Source organism: Coturnix japonica, chromosome 1, assembly GCF_001577835.2.
Source record: "Coturnix japonica isolate 7356 chromosome 1, Coturnix japonica 2.1, whole genome shotgun sequence".
In the NCBI taxonomy this organism is placed as follows: domain Eukaryota; kingdom Metazoa; phylum Chordata; class Aves; order Galliformes; family Phasianidae; genus Coturnix; species Coturnix japonica.
In genome coordinates, this window is record NC_029516.1 from 38,375,219 (window position 1) to 38,394,655 (window position 19,437).

The 19,437-nt window shown below is 35.1% G+C and overlaps 1 protein-coding gene across 3 annotated transcripts in view; it reads right to left on the reverse strand.

Moving 5' to 3' along the window:
• Nucleotides 1–378: 378 nt before the first annotated feature.
• Nucleotides 379–19,437, reverse strand: part of MGAT4C (MGAT4 family member C) — a 264,419-nt gene continuing 245,360 nt past the window's right edge. For 2 of the 3 annotated variants that reach the window (XM_015857541.2, XM_032443799.1), the window contains 3 exons: nucleotides 17,111–17,266; nucleotides 12,418–12,565; nucleotides 6,239–10,691 (listed from right to left, as the gene is read on the reverse strand). In XM_015857541.2, coding sequence (XP_015713027.1) covers nucleotides 9,535–10,691; nucleotides 12,418–12,565; nucleotides 17,111–17,263 — 1,458 coding nt within the window. In that variant the 5' untranslated portion in view covers nucleotides 17,264–17,266 and the 3' untranslated portion in view covers nucleotides 6,239–9,534. Of the gene's footprint in view, nucleotides 574–6,238; nucleotides 10,692–12,417; nucleotides 12,566–17,110; nucleotides 17,267–19,437 lie in introns of those variants that run through there. The other variant, XR_004306732.1, reaches the window with a different exon arrangement.

Genomic DNA, 19,437 nt, shown 5'->3' on the forward strand with positions numbered 1-19,437 from the left:
AATTCTGATTATTATTTTGAATAAATACTCTTTTGGTAGTAAGGTGCTTATCAACAACTTATATGATGAGGAACGAGATTTCAGATTCTTGATTTTTTGAATGCTTCGGAGATCTTCTCAAAAGCACAAAAATTCTTTTGTAAGAGTCAATGGAATTAAAACCCATTATCTTACTCTGAGTTAAGCTAAAATTATCTTCCCCTTAAAAATGTTTTGGAGATATTTCATTAATCTGATTCTGTTGAATTACAATGAAAATTTGAAGAATATAAGAAATGGAAAAAGACATCTTTTGTTTTTTGATTGGTATTGGAAGTAGTTATTTGCACCACTGTAGCAGAGGCAAGTGTCTGGCCCAAAAACCACACTGGCACAGAGGAAGATTTTATTTCTTTTAATAAGAACTAGGAATTGTTCCAAGACAGTCTGACTACTGGGAGCAGAGCATCCGACCAAAATATGCTCACCAGATGGTAGATGTTTCCTTGTGGATAAATGCTGAAAACCGCAAACTGTGAAGTAAGGGTGGGAAGATTCGCTCTTGTTGGTTTCTGTTTTCAGTTGTCTCTGCAGCTAAAAAATATGAGAGGGAGAAATAAAGCTAGATTAAATGGAAGAAAAATGTGTCATTATTTATTGCTGAGATATTGTAAATGACTAACTGGTGAAAATTCACAAGCCATTTTATTTCCCCTTACATTAATATCTTTATTACTTAGCTATTCCAAAACACACTACAGTTAAATATGACGGGTCCACAAACAAGAACAAGAAGGATTGTTTGCTGTAAGGAAAAATATTTTTAAAAACAAAGCCCATGTTGAAAATACAGTGAGCTTCTCTGCCAGTCTCTGCATACTGATATGGAAGGTTCTGCAGTGTCTTCAAGCCCAGCCTGGCAACTTGCTTGAAAAAAGAATGAGTTAGATTTGTACAAAGGCCATGCATGGGCATGTTGCTCCTCTTCATAGTTCCATCCCCAATTATGTGACTTAAGAGCTCCTGTGAGACCCCGCTGGAGTAATATGTCCAGTTTTGGAGCACAAGAAGGACATGGAGCTGTTGGAACAGATCCAAAGGAGGGCTACAAAGATGATCAGAGAGCTGGAGCACCTCTCCTACAAGGACGGGCAGAGAGAGCCGGATCTATTCAACATGGAAAAGAAAGGGCCTCTGGGAGTTCCTCAGCAGAGGGGAGACCTTATTACCCTTTTCCAGTACCTGAAAGGTGCTTACAGTGAGAGTGGGGCAAATCTCTTCTCACTGGTGACAAGTGACTGGATGAGAGGAAATGGCCTCAAGTTGCACCAGGGCAAGTTTAGGCTGGATATTAGGAAGCCCTTCTTTACAGAAAGGGTAGTTAAGTACTGGAATAGGCTCCCCAGGGAGGTGGTTGAATCGCTAACCCTGGATGTGTTTAATAGCTGTTTGGATTTGGTGCTCAGGGATATGATTTAGCAGAGGGTTTTTAGGGTGAGGGTACTATGATTAGACTGTGGCTGGACCTGGTGATCTTCAAGGTCTTTTCCAACCTGGGTAATTCTATGATTCTATGATTCTATGATATAGCGGCCTTCTAGTACATTCCAGTACAGTAAGGCGGGGGAGGGGCTTTTAATAAGAGCATGTAGTGATAGGACAAGGGGAAATGTTTTTAAACTGGAAGAAGGTAGATTTAGACTAGATATTATGAAGAAATTCTTTACTGTGAAGGTGGTTGGACACTGCAACAGGTTGTCCAGAGAAGTTGTGGATGCCCTCTCCCTGGAGGCATTCAAGGCCAAGCTGGATGGGGCTTTGTGCAACCTGGTCTAGTGGAAAGCATCCCTGCTTATAGCAAAAGGGTTGAACTAGATGACTTTGAAGGTCTCTTCCAACCCAAAGCATTCTATGATTCTATGCAAGTTTCTTGCAACTGCTTTATTAACACACACACATACATAGATGCACACATTAACCTAAAAAGCCTCCTTGCCTAGGTTTTTTTGGGTTGTGTGTGTTTTTGTGTGTAAAGAGCAGTCTCAAGTAAACATTTTATCTCCTATGAGGGAATACACTGCATATCTAATTCTGAATCTTTCCAGTACCACAGACCTTTTAAAAAATTGCTGGCTGTTTTGTGTCATTTATCCACCAAATATAAGAGTTTTCAGTTAAAGCAAAAGTACTCATTTCCAAAAGAAAACGAGAATGTGTAGGTGGGAGAGAGCTGAGGTATTAGGAAGAAGGGAAACCACATGTTGATTTAATACGCAGTTTTAGTGGGAGAAGGGAAGGAACATATGAAAGAAATTGCATCTTTGAAAGGTAGCAGGCAACCACTAGAGAGAAGACCTGTTTGGGGCTTTTTTTTTTCCTTCCGTGAAAGACACTATTCAGCCATGTGGAGGAGAGAAACCTGGCTCAATTGGCAAGTGCAAAACCAGACTGCTGACAGGAAACCTTTTCAGGAGTGATTAACAAAGCCAGTTTGCTTTACTAGATCTTCATGAAGGTAAAAAGGTATGTATCTGATTTTGAAAAAATCAAATAGAGCGCCCTTTGCTTTAAGGCAAAAAAGAAATAGCACTTTTTTCTTTTAAAGTGTGTCTCATTATAGAATGCTTATTGCCTTCACAGGAGACGTGACATTTAAATCTGTTGAGCACTGACTACGTAAAAGAAGTAATTTTGAGGAACAACAGAAACTGGCCCAGTTTCCTGAATGAAGGTGAAAGGGTTTTGACAGTATTTACCCACCATGATGTTAATTAATTCAGTACTTAAATTAAAGAGAGGGGAAGGACTGCTTGCATGCGTTACTGTAACTGTAGCATGATATTAGCATTGATTTTGAGGCTGCAGATAAACTGAAGTCTCACAAGTGGTGGCAGCACAAGAGTCTCTGTATCATCACGTACTGGTGTAAAGGCATAACCTATGCCTAAAGCCCTCTGCTGTTGGAGGTAGAATGTGTACTGAGGAAAGGCAGAATATTTTAAGTGTCAGCTTTAGATTTCAGTTTGAGAAGGAGCTCTAAATCCAGATTATCGGAACAAGCTGAACATACGTATGGGAAAGTATAAAAGAATCCACTGTCAAATTTCTTGTCTTCATAGCTTATATACAGTTTTGTCCCAAGTAAAACATATGTAAATGTAGTTCATTTTGTTAGAAGAAAAGTGAATCATAACATGATTAAAGAGAAGGGCATTAAGACAACAAGTCTTTTCCAAACTTACATTTATTTATAAAAATATTCTGGATACCATAGCAAGAACAGTAACTGTTCCTCGTCTCATATTCACCCCCTAGTCTGTTAGAAATAAGTATTCCAGTGCTACCATGCTGCAAGCTGGACAGACAGCCTCCAGTATACTTTGTCTGTACTGCATCAGTGTGCATGCCCAAGGCAATGCTTTTTAAAGCTGAATCTATTATTTTTATTGAGATGGGAAAAAACAACAACAAAAAAACCCAAAACAAACAAACAAAAAAAACCTGCAGTTGCAGTTCTGGGGGCCATCACAGTCTCCCTTTTACACTAAAAGGGATAGTATAACGATGATACTCTGACAAAGAACAGTCCTTAAATAATAAGTTAGTTTAAGTGCAATCACACTGCAGAAATATACCTGGCTGACCCTGTTGCTCAGCAACACAAACCTTCCCTCCATTGTTAAAGACACTGTGTTTATTTAACCTTTTCTTGCCATCACATTACTCTCATCACTGCAGCCCAAACTGCTAAAGATAGATGGAGCCTGATCACAAAGGAAACCTTGAATCTGTTTTTAAAACATTAAATGCATAACAATTTATTATTATTATTATTATTTCTTGGTAATATCTTTTTTAACACCCTTGCTTCATGCAGTTACCCAGGAAGAAAACCCTCTCTAATTATGCCAACGGAAAGAAACCAAGAAACTGAGCACTGTGCCTTTCACTGGTGTTAAAAAAGAATGTGAGTGTGTTTAGAAACTGGAACTTTTCATGCAGTACAATCACAGTATCTTTGAGACTGAGAATTTGCAGACAGATCTCCATGGCTGCCAGTCAGGTTTCTCTGAACTGGAAAGAGCAAACCCAGTGTTAATGAATAAATAGCAAGAAGGAGGGAAGGCAGCTATTTAACCAGCTGAACAGGGGAAATAAGTGTCAGCTGTTGATGTTCGGTTTTATTCATTAAGTGTGAACTTCTCACATAAGCCTAGCAAAGAGCCAGAAAAGGGTTCAATTAATAATGTAACCCTACATAAAGCTCTTTCAAGTTCAAGAGAGAATTTTAAGAGCCTTTTTTATCAGCTTTAAGGACAAAGTGGAATTTTATTTGAAAATTTGTAGTGGGAAATATGAGAGCTGGAAAACGTCCAGAAATAGAGCTAAAAAAATTGCCTAGATGCCAATTCAATTTTATACTAACAACACCAAGTCAGTGTTTATGGAAATGTTATTGTAATTAATCCTTCGCTGTAATTAATCTTTAACATATAATAAATAATAAGATTGATTTATCTTTATTATTTTAAAGCTGAAGCAATTATTTTCATAGAAATTGCAAAATAACATTTGGGAAGAAGATGCTGAATGTCTCTATAGTGAAAATTAACTACAGCAGCAGTGCTTTTGATTAGAAAGTAAAATTAAATATTTGGTTTCTATGTATCAAATGTCTTTATCTATTTTTATGTGCATTATGTTTAATATACAAAAGTAATAGGTCTCCTGTATCTTTAGTTACATAGTAATTGAATATTCTGGCCAAATGACTTGCATAGCCTCTCAAAAGAGTAAATTTAGATAGATGGACCTTAGACATCTATTGTATGCTGATATGACTCTAGACATGTTTCTTCTCCTCTTCATTTACAACAGGAGCAGCAGTCTGGCCTTAGTCTCTATAAGCCTGACTGTGCTACTTACAGTTAGAGGTCCTGAACCTGTTAGCAATACAGGATGAATTTGCTGAATCAAAATTAGTAAAACAGGTGCTAACTTAGAAAATGAAGCGCAGAGATAACAAAATATATCTGTTTGGAGATACATTAGCTGGATTTCAGCCTTCTTAGATTGAAAAAAAAGGGGGGGGAAGAAATGAAAAGAGAAATATTAGCTTCTACACACACACACACACACACACAAATAAAATAAAATAAATTAATGCATTCAGACTTTTATAGGTCAATTCCGTTTTGGTTATAGAGGGTAGAAATTTTGTAGCTTTTGTTTCCAAAGACCGAGAAGGACAAGTATTAAGCCCCCTGTTTTACCTTATCTGTAAAGCTGTTTGAGTCTTGGAGACACTTCAGTACATTTGTATTAGTATATAGTATATGAAAATAAAAGTTCTTAACTTGTTTTCATTATAATTCATCCATATTTTCCACCTGTTTGTTGTAAAACATTATGCTGCACATCTGAGGATATGACATTGCTTAAGTTCATAATTCATGTTCTTTGTTACTACTGATAATTCAGCAGTTACTGAACGTGCAGTCACAAAGGACTGTAAATTTAACATGAGATGCAGCTAGTAAAAAATATAATTTCCAACGGAATCTCTGAAGTGCTTCACAATAAAAACTACTTGCATCTACAGTTCAGTAATTTAAATGATGTCTATTTTCTTTTTTCTGTTAGTCACTTTTCAGTTTTAAGTTATTTTAATTTCCCCTTTTTCACTTTTAATAAATGAATAATGTTCAGAATCCAAATTTCCTCTTAAAAAAGTAAAAATAAAAAAATAAAAAAATTGGTGCCTAAGAGAAGAATACTAGGCAGAGTGTAAAACAGAGCATCATGTTAAAAATATCATTACTCTTATCTACAAACAGTACATTCATTATCCTTGTGGTAATAAATAGAGAAAATATGCTAAAATTGTTAACTGACAGCTTTTGCTTTTTTAGTTTGTTTGTTCTCCATAAAACTAGGAACTCAGTTCTTTTACTTCACAAGGAGCAGTATTTTACTTCCCTAGAATTCCCTACATCAAAGGGATCACACTATTTGTAGAAAGATAGAAGACAAATTGGCTTTTAATTAAGAAAAAAAAAAAAATCCCAGGGGAATTATACAATAAGTAGTCCCAAACAGTGCTAATAGAAACAATACATGCATGTTCAGTTAAGAATAGACCAATCAATGTGCAGAAGACAATGTAAGATTTTCAGTATTAGCATTTCAGTGTGAAAATACTGACATTTTGTCCACAAATGAACACAAGAAACACGCTAACCAACAGTGTACATCAATGAACAGAGACACTGCCAATATTTTGTTTAATCAGTGTATTTATAAAAAAAGAAAAAAGAAAATCCAAACTTTGGGAAGCATCAGTGAACATATACACTTCCAGTTAAATCTTTCTCTTTCTGAAGGCAATCACTTTTCTTAACACATGAGGAAAAAATATCTCAATTATATCTTTCTGAAATCTGTCTGAAAACCAACTAACACTATTTTATTTTATTTATTTATTTTTTTTTTTTGTGGTGTTGGGGGGTATTTTTTTGGCAGAAAAAAATAGTTGGCAACAATTTTCATTTTAATGTGTTGGGTAAAATGTGCATTACTTGGAAGAGGAAGTGGAACCCACACACTCAAGTGAGTGCTCAGGCATTCTATGGGACAGTGTTCTTGCTTCTCCTGCGTTAAATGAGTCTTTAATTTATTTTTTTTTTTTTTTTTTGTTCTCAAATAAAATAAAAGAGGAGGAATTAAGCATACCTCTCATTCCCAGAGCATACCACTACCGACACCTGAAGCAAACTTCCTTCGAGGGCAAATGCTTGTTATCCGTGGATTTGAGCCTCTCAGACAGGGAAAAGCCTGAAACCAGATGAGTTTTATTGCCACATCTGTATGGTGCAGGAGATAAAATTCACTGCTAGTGTTTTAGAAAGGAAAGCAGTTGTGTTCTGCTATCAAAGGAATGGTAATAAGTATTGTGACTCTTTTCACACACAAGCTATAGTTCAGAAGGGTACAGTCTCCTAAATGCATAGAATCAGCAAATTTAGCATAAGAAGTTGTTTTCATCATTTTCAGGCATTCCACTGTTCAACTGGCATGTCCAGCTCCTCCCAGCTGTTGCATCATGGCCAGGCATCAGATGCTAGTGTCTAGGCCTCAATTTGAAATTGCATTTCTGAGGGACTGTTATTTAGACTCCAACTTAAAATTATTTTTACTATAAGCCTGACTAAAAATGTTTTATTAGGTAAGTTTTTGCACAGTTGAACTGATTATTTTGATTTATAGTTCATAAAATACTCTTTAAAGCTTTTGCTGAGAGCATTTAATGCATATCACCCATTCATACTGTGCATGGTTTAGATTACAGTAACATTACTGACTTTTCATTATAGAACATATAGACTGAGTATGTTCTCCATCCTGATTTGGAAGATTTGGTTGGAAATACTGCATTTCTGAATAAAAGTAAACATTCCTAGTTAGCCTAGTTATATTTGCTTTGGCACTAATAGCTGATGATCAAGGAAAGGAAATGTAGAAAGACATTTCATTTAAAACCATATTGTCGACTCATAACTAATTATCAACTAGTAAGTTGATAGTCATGGGTAATCACTGTTAAAAAGCAGTTCCTTTTTTAAGTTTTTATAACCATTTGAGAATGGTGCATATTTTTCATTTAAAAAAAAAAGTCATTTTAAAAAAGTGATATTTTCCTTTCCAGATTGGACATGTATGTTGCTTTTAAGATGTCTTTCCATAGAAATATGAGAAGAGATTTAGTTGTGTATTAAGGAGAAAAGTCTCTTCTTAAAGGAAAGGATGCTTTTTTGAGTTATGTATAAGCATGTAGTATTAGATATATTTTAAAATGTACCTGCCTCTGAGTAGGAGATTTTCCAAACCTGGACTTGAATTTAGCAGGATTTATGAATCAGGAAAAGCAATTTCATTGCTGTTTTGTGTAGGTTTTCAAGTAACTTACTTTTCTGAAATAGCTATGTCAAGTTTGGATGTACTGAGTACAGTAGTTAGTTCATTCTTGGTCAGTGCAGGAATTCTTGAAATTTAATCTTTGCCTCCCAGGTTTAACTAAAATCCATTCATGTAATTAGATGATAGCCACAGTATTCATGGGTTTGATAATACAGTGCTCATCTGTGTCACATTTGTTATACCTACAGAGTTTTTAGTTTCTTCTGAGAATGTCTGCAGAATTTCTTAGAAGAAAAGAATAACCCTGTAGATTCTACTCATGCAAATGTATTCATGTAATATAAATCATGTAGCCATACAGCCTCCCTGTGTAATCCAATGGAAATCCAGAGATTACATTGAAGTCATTAGGACTGAGGAAGCTTTCTGCTTATTGGCTCAAGCCAGACAAAATAAATTTATAGGGAAAAACTCGAGGCTATGAAAAGGTGGCAACAGGACCAATGTGATAAAATTTAGAGAATGATAGGAAAAAAAGATAGGAAACATATTAATTGATCCTTAAATTAAGCGTCTTCATTTTACATCTGGTCTATTGCCTGGACATCAGCCAGTAAAGAATGATGTAACATTCATTTTCAGTTGTTTTACCTGGTACACTTTACATTTGCAACATATATAGACCAGACATCTAAGTAGGGAAGGCAGAGCAATTGTCAGGAAGAATACAGCAGCTGTGTACATAATTTTCACAGGGAGTTCTGCAAACTAAAAGAACAGAAAGTTATGAAAGTTAAATATGTTAAGATGCCTAAGAAAGAAATGTTGCCCTTGGGGTGCCTGGATTTGATACTGACACCTGTACTCAAGCAGAATGCTTGCTTACTATGAGGAATTTTATTTGAATAAGATGAAATTGTTCTCCTAACTAATATAAAATATTAGTAGTATTTAACCTAGGAGAAAGAATAAAGGATATTTGTTGAGACAGAATAATAGACGCAATTATCTATTTTTCACAGAGTAATCATGGCAGATTCATAATTTTGCATACATTCCCATTTGAAAAGAATTTTCAGTGACTACCCACAGTATTTTCTTACAGTTCTTAGAATGAAATTGCCAGTTTCAGGACAGACATCCTTGTCACAATTACCTTTAAAAGAAACATATCACCAACTATTTTACAAACGCATACTACCATAACATTTTACATTTTATGTGCATAAGGTGGAATCCAACTTCTGTTCACAACATACTGGTCATAGCTTTAAATTTCCCAGTAATTATAGTATGTTTTGTTTTGATCTGTATTGTACAGAAAATCTCTCTATAAAGAGAAATTATATATATATATTTTTTTTAAAAAAAAAAAAAAAAAAAAAAAAGGATTCAAGATCTCAATAAAAGTTTCAGAACTTTGCATTTCCTATAAAATTCAAAATTTTCAACAAATAAATGCTTGTGTATTGCCTGGCCAAACTAGTAAAAAATAAATTGCTTTGATAATTTTAGTATTTACCCAGATTTCCTGTGTCTCTAGGAAAGAGTTGGAAATAAGTCAGTTTATCTGGGAAATGGTACCATTTGGGACCCAGCTGATTGCATTTAATCTGTACCTTCTCAGGTAGCTTCGTTTTATTGACTTGATGTTTGAGAAGTCCAGATGCTAATGCTTCTAATGATTAACCACTCTTTTTGACTTTTGGTAACAAGAATTCTCATGCAGCTAATATCAAACAAGACTTTGTGCTCTACGTCTGTCATTTCAAAATTCCCATTTTTGAATTCCCCTAGTCTCAAATACGTGGTACATTTTCTCCCTGTTTTACTTCCTACAATCTTCTCTCCAACTTCCAAAGCCCCATGACGCAGAATGTCATTTTGTCGATCTTCAGTTCCAGTGACAACTTTAATCTTACTGATTTTGATGGGCTTTTCAAATACAATGCCATAAAAGTCCCCTGTAGAAGGAGGTTTGCCCCAAAAGTATTCATCAATACTGCTGTAAGCCTTGCTTGCTTCGTAATTTTCAAATACATTCATATTGGTGTGCAAGTTTGCAGGTGGGTTGTCAGGGACATCAAATGATTCCTCTTCAAAGTCATCATCCTTTAGTTTGTTTTCAGCTCCTTTGTAAGATGAATAGTATCCCATGTGCTGGAACAGTGATGGCTTAAAACGTATCACTTCTTTTTGAGCTAACAGCCCTCGAAAGTGTATCAGCAGCCAATCGCAAGGCATTTCTTGGTAAAACATCAACAAAAAATGAGCCAGGCGTGGGAGATCATGGGAATGGTAAAGCTTTCCAATATATCCCAGTTTGGAGAATTCCAAAGTTACCCAGTAAGATCCTTCTCTTGAGGTAATTACTTTCTTAACAGTGGTCAAAAAGTTCTTTGAACAGCGAACATCGTCTTCTAGCATCACATAATAGTCGGAAAGATTAGCACAGAAGTTGAGCAGGAAAGCATAATCAACATTTTGTTTGGATCGAAACTTAACTCGGTCTTCTGGGTCATTGTAATTTCTCTTGAGACCATCCAGTATTGGATAATACTCCTCAGGGACATGAATAACTATTAGTCTGCCTGCAATTATGTGATGTGCAAATTTCTGTGAAATATCCTGGACCATCACATCACACCAAGCTGAATCAAAATCTGCCAGCTGTACTACCACTGTGATTTCTTTAAGTTCCTCATAACTTGACTGTTCAAATATGGACTTGATGGTCTCGAGTAAGTAGTTTCCTTTTTTCCGTTTCACAGAAGATAGCCCAATTGTAAGATATCCTGTACAAAAAAGAAATCAGAAAAAGCAAAAACAGAGAATCTGACATTGCAAACCAGTTGCAAAGCTATAATCTAGGGCTGTATTAACATTAAATAAAGCTTTTGAATGGTGAAATCTGAGAATTTGTTGTGTGAACCTACTGAGGTGCATGCAACAAAGAATGTCATTCATGAAACAAGGATCATACTGCATACAGGTGTGAAATGGACAAAAATCAAAACAATGTGTATGCCTGGAACAGGAAAAAATCTACTGGTCCAAAATTCAGTGTTAAGACTATGAAATCTGCTGAAAGAAAGGTGATTGTGATTTATGATTCACACAGTATTTTTGAAACAAGGCACTGTAAAGTACAGCACAAAAACATGAGCTAAACTTTTATCATTTTAAGCACTATACAGTACTAGTTTCATTTATGCATGTATTCGCCATTTTATGAATGTTACATGAATAATTTCTCTCTACATTTTCATTTTCATTTTGAACTGAACTTGTCCAATTTTCTCCTGTTGATTTTTTTTCTGACTCTCAGAACTCACTGGGTGAGCATGTGTAAGTCCCTTTTGGAAGATGTAATTTGGGTATAATTTTGAAGTAGAAGAGAATTTACCACTGCATATATGTACATAAGCAGTTTTTAATACTGCTACATCTTGCTGGGGAGAGCTACATCTTCATTTTAAGCAAATAATTTTAATCTCTGCTGCTTTGCAGTTATAACTATTACAGCAATCCAAATCAGTACTTTCAGACATCTTCTGACGTATCTCTATTTTAATGTAATAAATGCTAAAACTTGATAATTAAGTTGAGCCTGACCCAACTTTTTTAAAAGTTTGTAGAAGTCTGCTCTGATATGGTGATGCATAGTTTTCCTTGAGTCTAAACTCCACTTAAAATGCATTTGTACAGTGAAGTACAATCCCTAGAAGCCAGGTATGCTGCCTACATAGTCAGAATTTTCTCGAATCTAATTTTAACAAATTACGCCTTATAGATTTCTATGAAGATCAGTAGGTCACAAATGATTCTATTTTACTGTCTTTGCTTGGACTTCTAAGCCCTGTTTATGTTGGTGAAATGACTGATTTGAAAGGACTCCTGGATGAAACTGAGGTATGTCTATATTTCACTTCAAGGTGGAAGTCTTGAGCCCTGCTGGAAGTCAGAATGAGAGTGCAGTTTGTTTGCAGAAGTCTAGGAGAAGAATCCTTGTCTACCGTCTCCATAAATAGTGCAACTCCTATCTCCAGTTATCACAGTTAAAGGAACACTGAATTCCAGCTTCTAGACTGACCCAATGGGGGATCTGAAGACTGCATCCATTTGATCCCAGTCATACTGATTGTACAGGCACAGGCTGTGTCTAGTCTTAGGGAGAGGCTGCAGTGCACCACCATCATGTGCATAGCTCTAGATTCCTGAATAATCTCTTCCAGCTTTGGAGATCCACAAAAATATACACAGACCATCTGGGACTGCCTGCAGGACAGCTTATGAGGCAGGCATGCGATTAGAAGATAATGAAGCTGTAGGACACTGACTGCTGGGGCTGAATTAGCAGCTACCCAGGAACTGCCTGTGCAGAGATACCCGTCCCACCAAACTCGCTGAGATTCTTACTGTTTAACTAATTTTTCTTGCCTAGAAATACCACAAGAACTACATGGATTTTGTCCATTTTAATTTATCTCATTTCATAACATTCAGATTGCTGTTACTTACTTTTCCTCGGCAAAGGCGTGCCAGCTAGGTAGCGATAGGAAATGTTTATAGATCCTGAGAAATTAGACAAATCTTTGTACGTGTGAGCATAACGCTCTGGGTTGAGCTGGTGCGTGGCTGTTTCTCTGATTAATTGCTTGTCCCCTTCCTATTAGTGAGAAAACAAGAAGAATAGGAAAGGGATAGAGACAAAGACATTTATGAATCCTAGCCAGAAAGGCAACACAGACAGGCAGGTTTCCAAGAATAATATTTTTCAGTGTCAGCTTTCTTGAAAGCATGGAGATGTTACCTTATTTTTTAAAACCCATTACTGATTATCATACATTTTTAGTTGCAGGAAGTAACTTTCACATTATGGAAAAAAAAAAAAAGAAGAAAAAAATATTTTGGAGAAAAAATTCTTAAAATGTTTTTTGAAAGGTTTGAGATCAGTTAATTATCACAAAAAAAAAAAAAAAAAAAAAAAAGTTGGCATATTCAGAACATGGAAAAGAGAACATCCATTCACAACACATGATTTAATTTTCTTTGTAAGAAGAAATGGTTGAGGAGATCTTTTTGAAAATACTTTCATTGATTAAAAGCTAAACAAACTAACAACCCAAACCAAGCCTTAAAACAAGGAAACTACCAAAAAAGCCCCAAACAGAGCAGTTACATAGAAAACACAAGACTGTATTGTTGAATCAGGTCGTATATCACTTTCTGAGTGGCCCCAACTTAGAATTATGATAAGCAGAATTGTGCGTGATCATCCAGACAGACAAATCTTTTGCTGGATTTAGTTAATATGGTATGGTGGTAGAGAAAAAGAAAAGTGAAATTATCACCACATTCTCTCTCCCTATTTCCTATTCTTGTTCTTTTTTCTTCCAAGAGGCCTCCCGAGCCTTAATGAAGTCACACAAAGGAAAGAGAGATTTCATCAGCAGCAAATCATCCATAAAAGCTTTCTCTCAGTCCTTGAAAAAAAGTATATCAAGATGCAGCACCATGAGACTGAATCTAAAGGTATGCTTATTTAATTTACATTGTTTGATCCTAGTCTGATGACAGGTCAATTAAGAAATTAGTTTCTTTCTTCTATTACAGTACGTTACTATGCTAAAGTATGTCATGACCTGTCATTAAATGAGAGCATTGTGCAGCAATAGTTCTGCTGCTAACATGACAGTAAGCAAAATTTCTGTTTGATGGTATAAACATTCTGGGTATGCCAAGATGTATTTTATGGTGAAAATAAATACTCATGTAAACCAATACCATGTTCATTTTAAGTTTACTATTTTTCTTTCATGGAAGAGTAAATAATTGTCATCTGAGTTCAGTAAAGATCTTTTGAATGATGTCCAAGGACATCTACATGCACTGTTAAACTCTCTAGTACTGCTATGCTATATGCTATGTTCTCATAAGTTAGGAGAAGAAGGTTCATATTGATTCTAGATTAAAATGCAATCAGTGGACTGGCTCCAAAACTTCAGGAGACTTTCATAAGAACTGATCAAAACTAAACTGAAACAGAAAGCAACAACACATGACAACAAATGCACAGAAAACAACAATTGTTCTAGTACTAGTATTACTTTTTCAAACCGGGCTTTTCATTAAGGTCAAAATGTCATGTGCCATTTGAAACACCAAAATTCTTCATTTCGTAGGACTTGAGAATGGAAATCCGACTTATTGCATAAAGTTTAAAAATATTTAGAAATAACAAATGTCAGAACAAAATGTTAAAATGAACTGACCACAACAAACAAAACAAAAACATTTTTTTTTCTTTTTACTCTTGAAAGAATGACTCTTATGAGTAGATTTTGTTGTTCATTCAAAAAATGAATGAAAAGCAAAACTGAAATATTGATTTTTTTCCTTAACTATAAGGTCTGTTGTTCGTTTTTTGTGTTTTTTTTTTTGTTTGTTTGTTTGTTTTGTTTTGTTTTTGGTTTTGTTTTTTTGTTGTTGTTGTCTTTTTTTTTTTTTTTTTTCCTTTCTCCTGACTGCTGTGGAGAGACCAGTGAAGATGAAGAGCTAATTATTCTCTTTCACTGTCTTCTCTGTTTCTACAATAGCTCTGGCTCTCCTTTCTTAATTAACCTTTAGTTTACGTTCTATTGTTTGCTGGATCTTGATAGATTATTGTAAGTGTAAGGATAGTCCAAAGTGCTCCATTTTTATATACATACACTGCTCCACTAAATATTCTGTGTCAGCTATATTATAACCATAGTTTTCACAGTACCCAAATCATGCTGCTATTCATAGAAGAGTTAGGAAGCCATGTTTCACTTACAACTCAGAGTATGTAGAAAAAGTCACAGTATCTGAATAGAGACACTGCAATATAAGTTATATTAATACAGAATGTTTTCTAAATGTTTAGATGAAGTGGGACTTATGCTACAGCAGAACCATATGCGTATATCAGCACTGCATAGCATCTATCAAAACAATTTAAGCAATTTCTCCAGGTGAGTAATTACTTCCACAGTCATTACTTTCCACTTCCACAGCAAATGCCCTGCAGAGACCAATGAAAGGTTTCTTTGGATAAGCAAGAATCTCCATGTGAAAAAGGAAAATTCTCCCTTCCTATGCTTTGCCACGGTGTATCTCAGTTTTAATTTGTAACTTCCTGAAGATCTGCTCATTTCATCTTGCATCTGGTGAAAGTGGTACCAGCTGTCCAAGACTGGAAAGAGAAGCTGGGCAATTACACACATACTCTGTCACTTTTCTACAGGAGATTTTCTAGCAGGAAACAAGCTGTAGTTAGAAAGTCAGAAGGCCTCCAGGGTTCTGAGAACTTTCAGATTCTTGTTTCCTGAGGGACACTGATTAGCTTGCTGTCCTCAAAGTCTATCCACAATTGCATCTCTCCTCACCACTAACACTAAAGATGGCTTTTGTTTGTTTGTTTGTTTGTTTGTTTGTTTGTTTGTTTTGTTTTGTTTTTTAACCTCAGAAGAGCACATATACTCGTAAATTAAAGGAGCTGTCAGACATGGTCAGAAAAGTTGAAAATAAAAATAAATAAGCTAAAAAGTCAACAGCCTGACACATTTGAAAAATGCTTGATGGACCATAAATGTATCAAGAGACCTGGGAGAACTGTCAGGAGATTTGGCAAGAGGCTTGGCTGGGAGATACATGAATGCAAACATGCCAGAACTGTGATGAGAGAAGCAATGAAGAAGAGCGAATTTTGTAAAAAACAAATGGTGAACAAATTAAGAATAAGACCTGGAGCCATCTGGGGAGTTGGCAGATAGGTTGGGAAAAGATTTCAAAAACGAACCAAGAGAAACGCCATTAGAAGTGATAATAAAAGCACTTTCAGAGACATCTGGGGGACTTTGAAGCAATTACTGAAAGAAGAAGCATCAAAGAAAATGCAGCTTGGAAAAAAAAAAAAAAAAAAAAAAAAAAAAGCCAGGTCAAATTCAATTACAACCAGGAAATAATGAATAAAGAAAACAGTATAAAACCTTAGTGCTAGTACAGTTAGAGAAAGCAGTATGTCAGTAATGAAGTATGAGTTATCCTTTTGAAAGTTCAAAAAGCACTAGGATGGCCTTAACTGTATTCACAAAGATAACAATATAACAATGAGTAAAATACTTTTAACTAAAATCACTAGTAAGACATACATTGTTCTGATAAATTCACATAAGCATTTTACTATTTACATATTATACATATTTCATACAATGGCATTGCTATTCATATTCAGCAAAGACAATATTGAGAAGTCTGTACTGCTCCATAAGATGAGTCAGACAAAGAGGAATCAGAAAGCCATTCATTAGTTCAACTATCAATCATGAAAGAGGATTAATTGAATCACTGTGCTGTATGTTTAGTTATTTTATTACGTGTAAATATACGTTCCATCTTTTAGGCTATCATGGCCTTCCATTGAGCATAATCTAATCTCTGATGAACTGGAAATTCAAAATATAACTTATACTTCAGATATAGTTCTCATTCTCCACTGAGATCTTGATAGGGTACATATAAATTGCAGGTTATGTTACATTCTCAATAACCTACTTGTTGAAAGCCTTAGCAGACTTTTTTATTTTTATTTATTTACTTATTTATATATCATTGACTTACACTAGGTGTCATTTCCATTTAATTACACTGTAGCACTGAACCTAGAAGATTCAAATCTGAGAAACAGAATATGACAAAACATAAAATAAAAGTGGTGAAAATAATTTATTCATACAAGAGCCTAAAAGTAATATGGAATTAATTTAGATTCTCCTCTATAATTATATTCCCTATCATCATGTAATGTAGCATTTTCAGGTGTGATTTGTAGCATGGACTGAAGCAGGAGCTTCTAGCTTACATGAATATTCCAAATGTAGGCTATTTCTACATAAAAACTGAAGGAAATCAAGAAATATGGAAAATACAGGGTATGCTTTGACTTACAATGAGGTATCCGATAGAAAAGATTTTCTACATTCATTTTCTCCTATACTTAAAAAGTAAATGACAGATCAGATCTTACTGACACACCCTGTGTGTGTTGTGCACTATGACTTCATCACAATGCATTTTGTTGTTAATTGTACACTAAAGGGAGGAGACTACAGGAATTATGAAACTTAATGATTCTCTAGGGATGTACTTTATTGTTCATTCCAGAACTTCTTTCATCTAAGAAACTTACCAAAACATAACCATCTTCAATGTACAGGTTCATGAACAGCAGGCAAATGACAAGGACTCCTAAGAATGACACTGCTGATCGTTTCCGCAAGCATCTCATTTTATCAAAATATTTCCAGTTGTGTCTCATATGAAGAAAGGCATACGGTAGCATCACCTGTGAAAGAAAATCACAGTGTTATCGTGTTACAAGAACTCTTCATCTACCATATAGGTATGAGAGCAAAACAATATGTATCAAAGCTCTTAAAACGTACACAGAATATACTCCTCAAGGTGGAATTTATTTCATGTAATCTTGGTCATCTTCAAGCTTAATATCTAATCCTACCCGTAATTTAACCTTTCTTTTCCAGTCAATAAAGAAAAGCACACTTTATACTACCCATTTTAGTCTGGCACTATAACAACATTGTGACAGGAAAGCATCAGCTATTCAGTTCCCAATGCATAAATTTCTTAGATTCCATTTAGATGACAAGCAAAGATGATTTGTATCTGTACTTCCTTTCAAATACAGCTCAAGACAAAAGACCAGGAAGAAATTATTGCTTGTCTCAAAATCCTTGCCAATGGGAAAAGTCAGGATAATTCCAGGCAGGAATGAAGTACCTCTCCTGCAGAAAGTCGGTAACATCAGGAATCTACAGCCCCCTTCAGCCTCAGACACCTGTACTAGTATGAAGAAAACTTCCCTCAGAGCTGTTATCTTCTCCACTGATTGCAGAAAAAAGATCAATGCCTACCTTAGACTGAACACAGGTAATTGTTGGAAAGCCCCAGTTAAACAAATCAAAGAAAAGTGGCACAAAGAATCAGGAAGCTCATTAGTTGAGTTCAAGATCAACAAACATGGCTATCTAATCATATCATAGCATTACATATTTGTTTTAGTGATTTTACTACTTATACAATATAAAAGGGATTCTTGGGTATCAGATCAAACATTATCTTATTTTAATGTGTTTAACTACTTCACTGTGAACTACATTTGTTTGAAAAATGTCTGATCACAAACTAAAATAAAACCCACCCAGAGCAGACTGTACTGCTCAAACATTGAGAGATTCTTAACTGAAAAGTAGATTATAAACTCATCATTTATGTTTTCAATGTTTTTAAGTGCAAAAGTGTTATGGCTGTTGTTCGTAACAACGTATGATTTTTCCCCAATATTTAATATATTGAACACATGTGTATAGAGTGTAAAGATCTACTTATCTACATGAAGAAGCAAATAGAACTACATGTGCATGTTTAAAATCTGTATTTAGATACCTCCACTTTTTAATGTGCTGAACATCTAAACTGACAGAAAATGTATCCAGCTATGAATTCTGTACAAGATTTATCATGTCAAGTTGATAATTTTCTGGACTACCAATGAAAAATACTTAAAATGTAGAATTCAATCTATATTTACCTTGCCAAATTAATTAAATATATATGACAGTTTAAAATATGATCCCATTACACTCTAGAGAACAGAGAGGTAAGTACTTCAGGTGTAAGAAGTGGAAAAATTTAACTGCAAGGTTTTTTTAGATGAACTGTGGTGGAAGGATGATGGCTGAATTTAATATCACTGGCTTTAAAATCACTATATAGAGAGCAACAATAAGAGCAACTTATATCTTGCACAAAGGAAAAGAACTACTAATGAATAACAGCATATTTTTCAGAAATTTTGCCAGACTTGTCCTCATGTATTTGAGGGTGGGCAGAACCAAAATAGACTGTTCACTATGAATCTGAGTAAGTCCAATTTTGGATTTTTTTTTTATTTTTATTTTTATTTATTTATTTTTTTACATTACAATAGCCCACCAGGAAGGAGCTATGAGGGTCATGAATCTTCAAACTCTTCCCCTCCATCTACTAACAGCATGCTGATTACTGAGGATCAGTGGATTCAACAGGCTGTCAGAGGACACCATAACAGCTGTGGAAATGAAAGATTGTCCCTGTTGTAGATTAAGCCATGAAACGTACATACATACATATATGTACACACATACATATATGTACATACATACATAAATACTAATTCTCACAATGTAACTATGTTCTCAAAGCAATACACTCTTAAAGACTGATGAAACTATCACTGAAAAGATTAGATACTGACAGTTCTTAGAGAATGGCATGAGAATGAGAATGGCTGCTGAAAATTCAAGCAGCAAGACACACAGTACTTAGAATCACTATCAACTTTAGAGATATCAGAGATGTGCTTCAGCTGCACATAGAGAAGTTTTCCTTTGGAATGCTTGAGAATAAATAAGTGGCTTTTCACTCATAGAATGATTGTTCTGTAGTTGTAGTTGA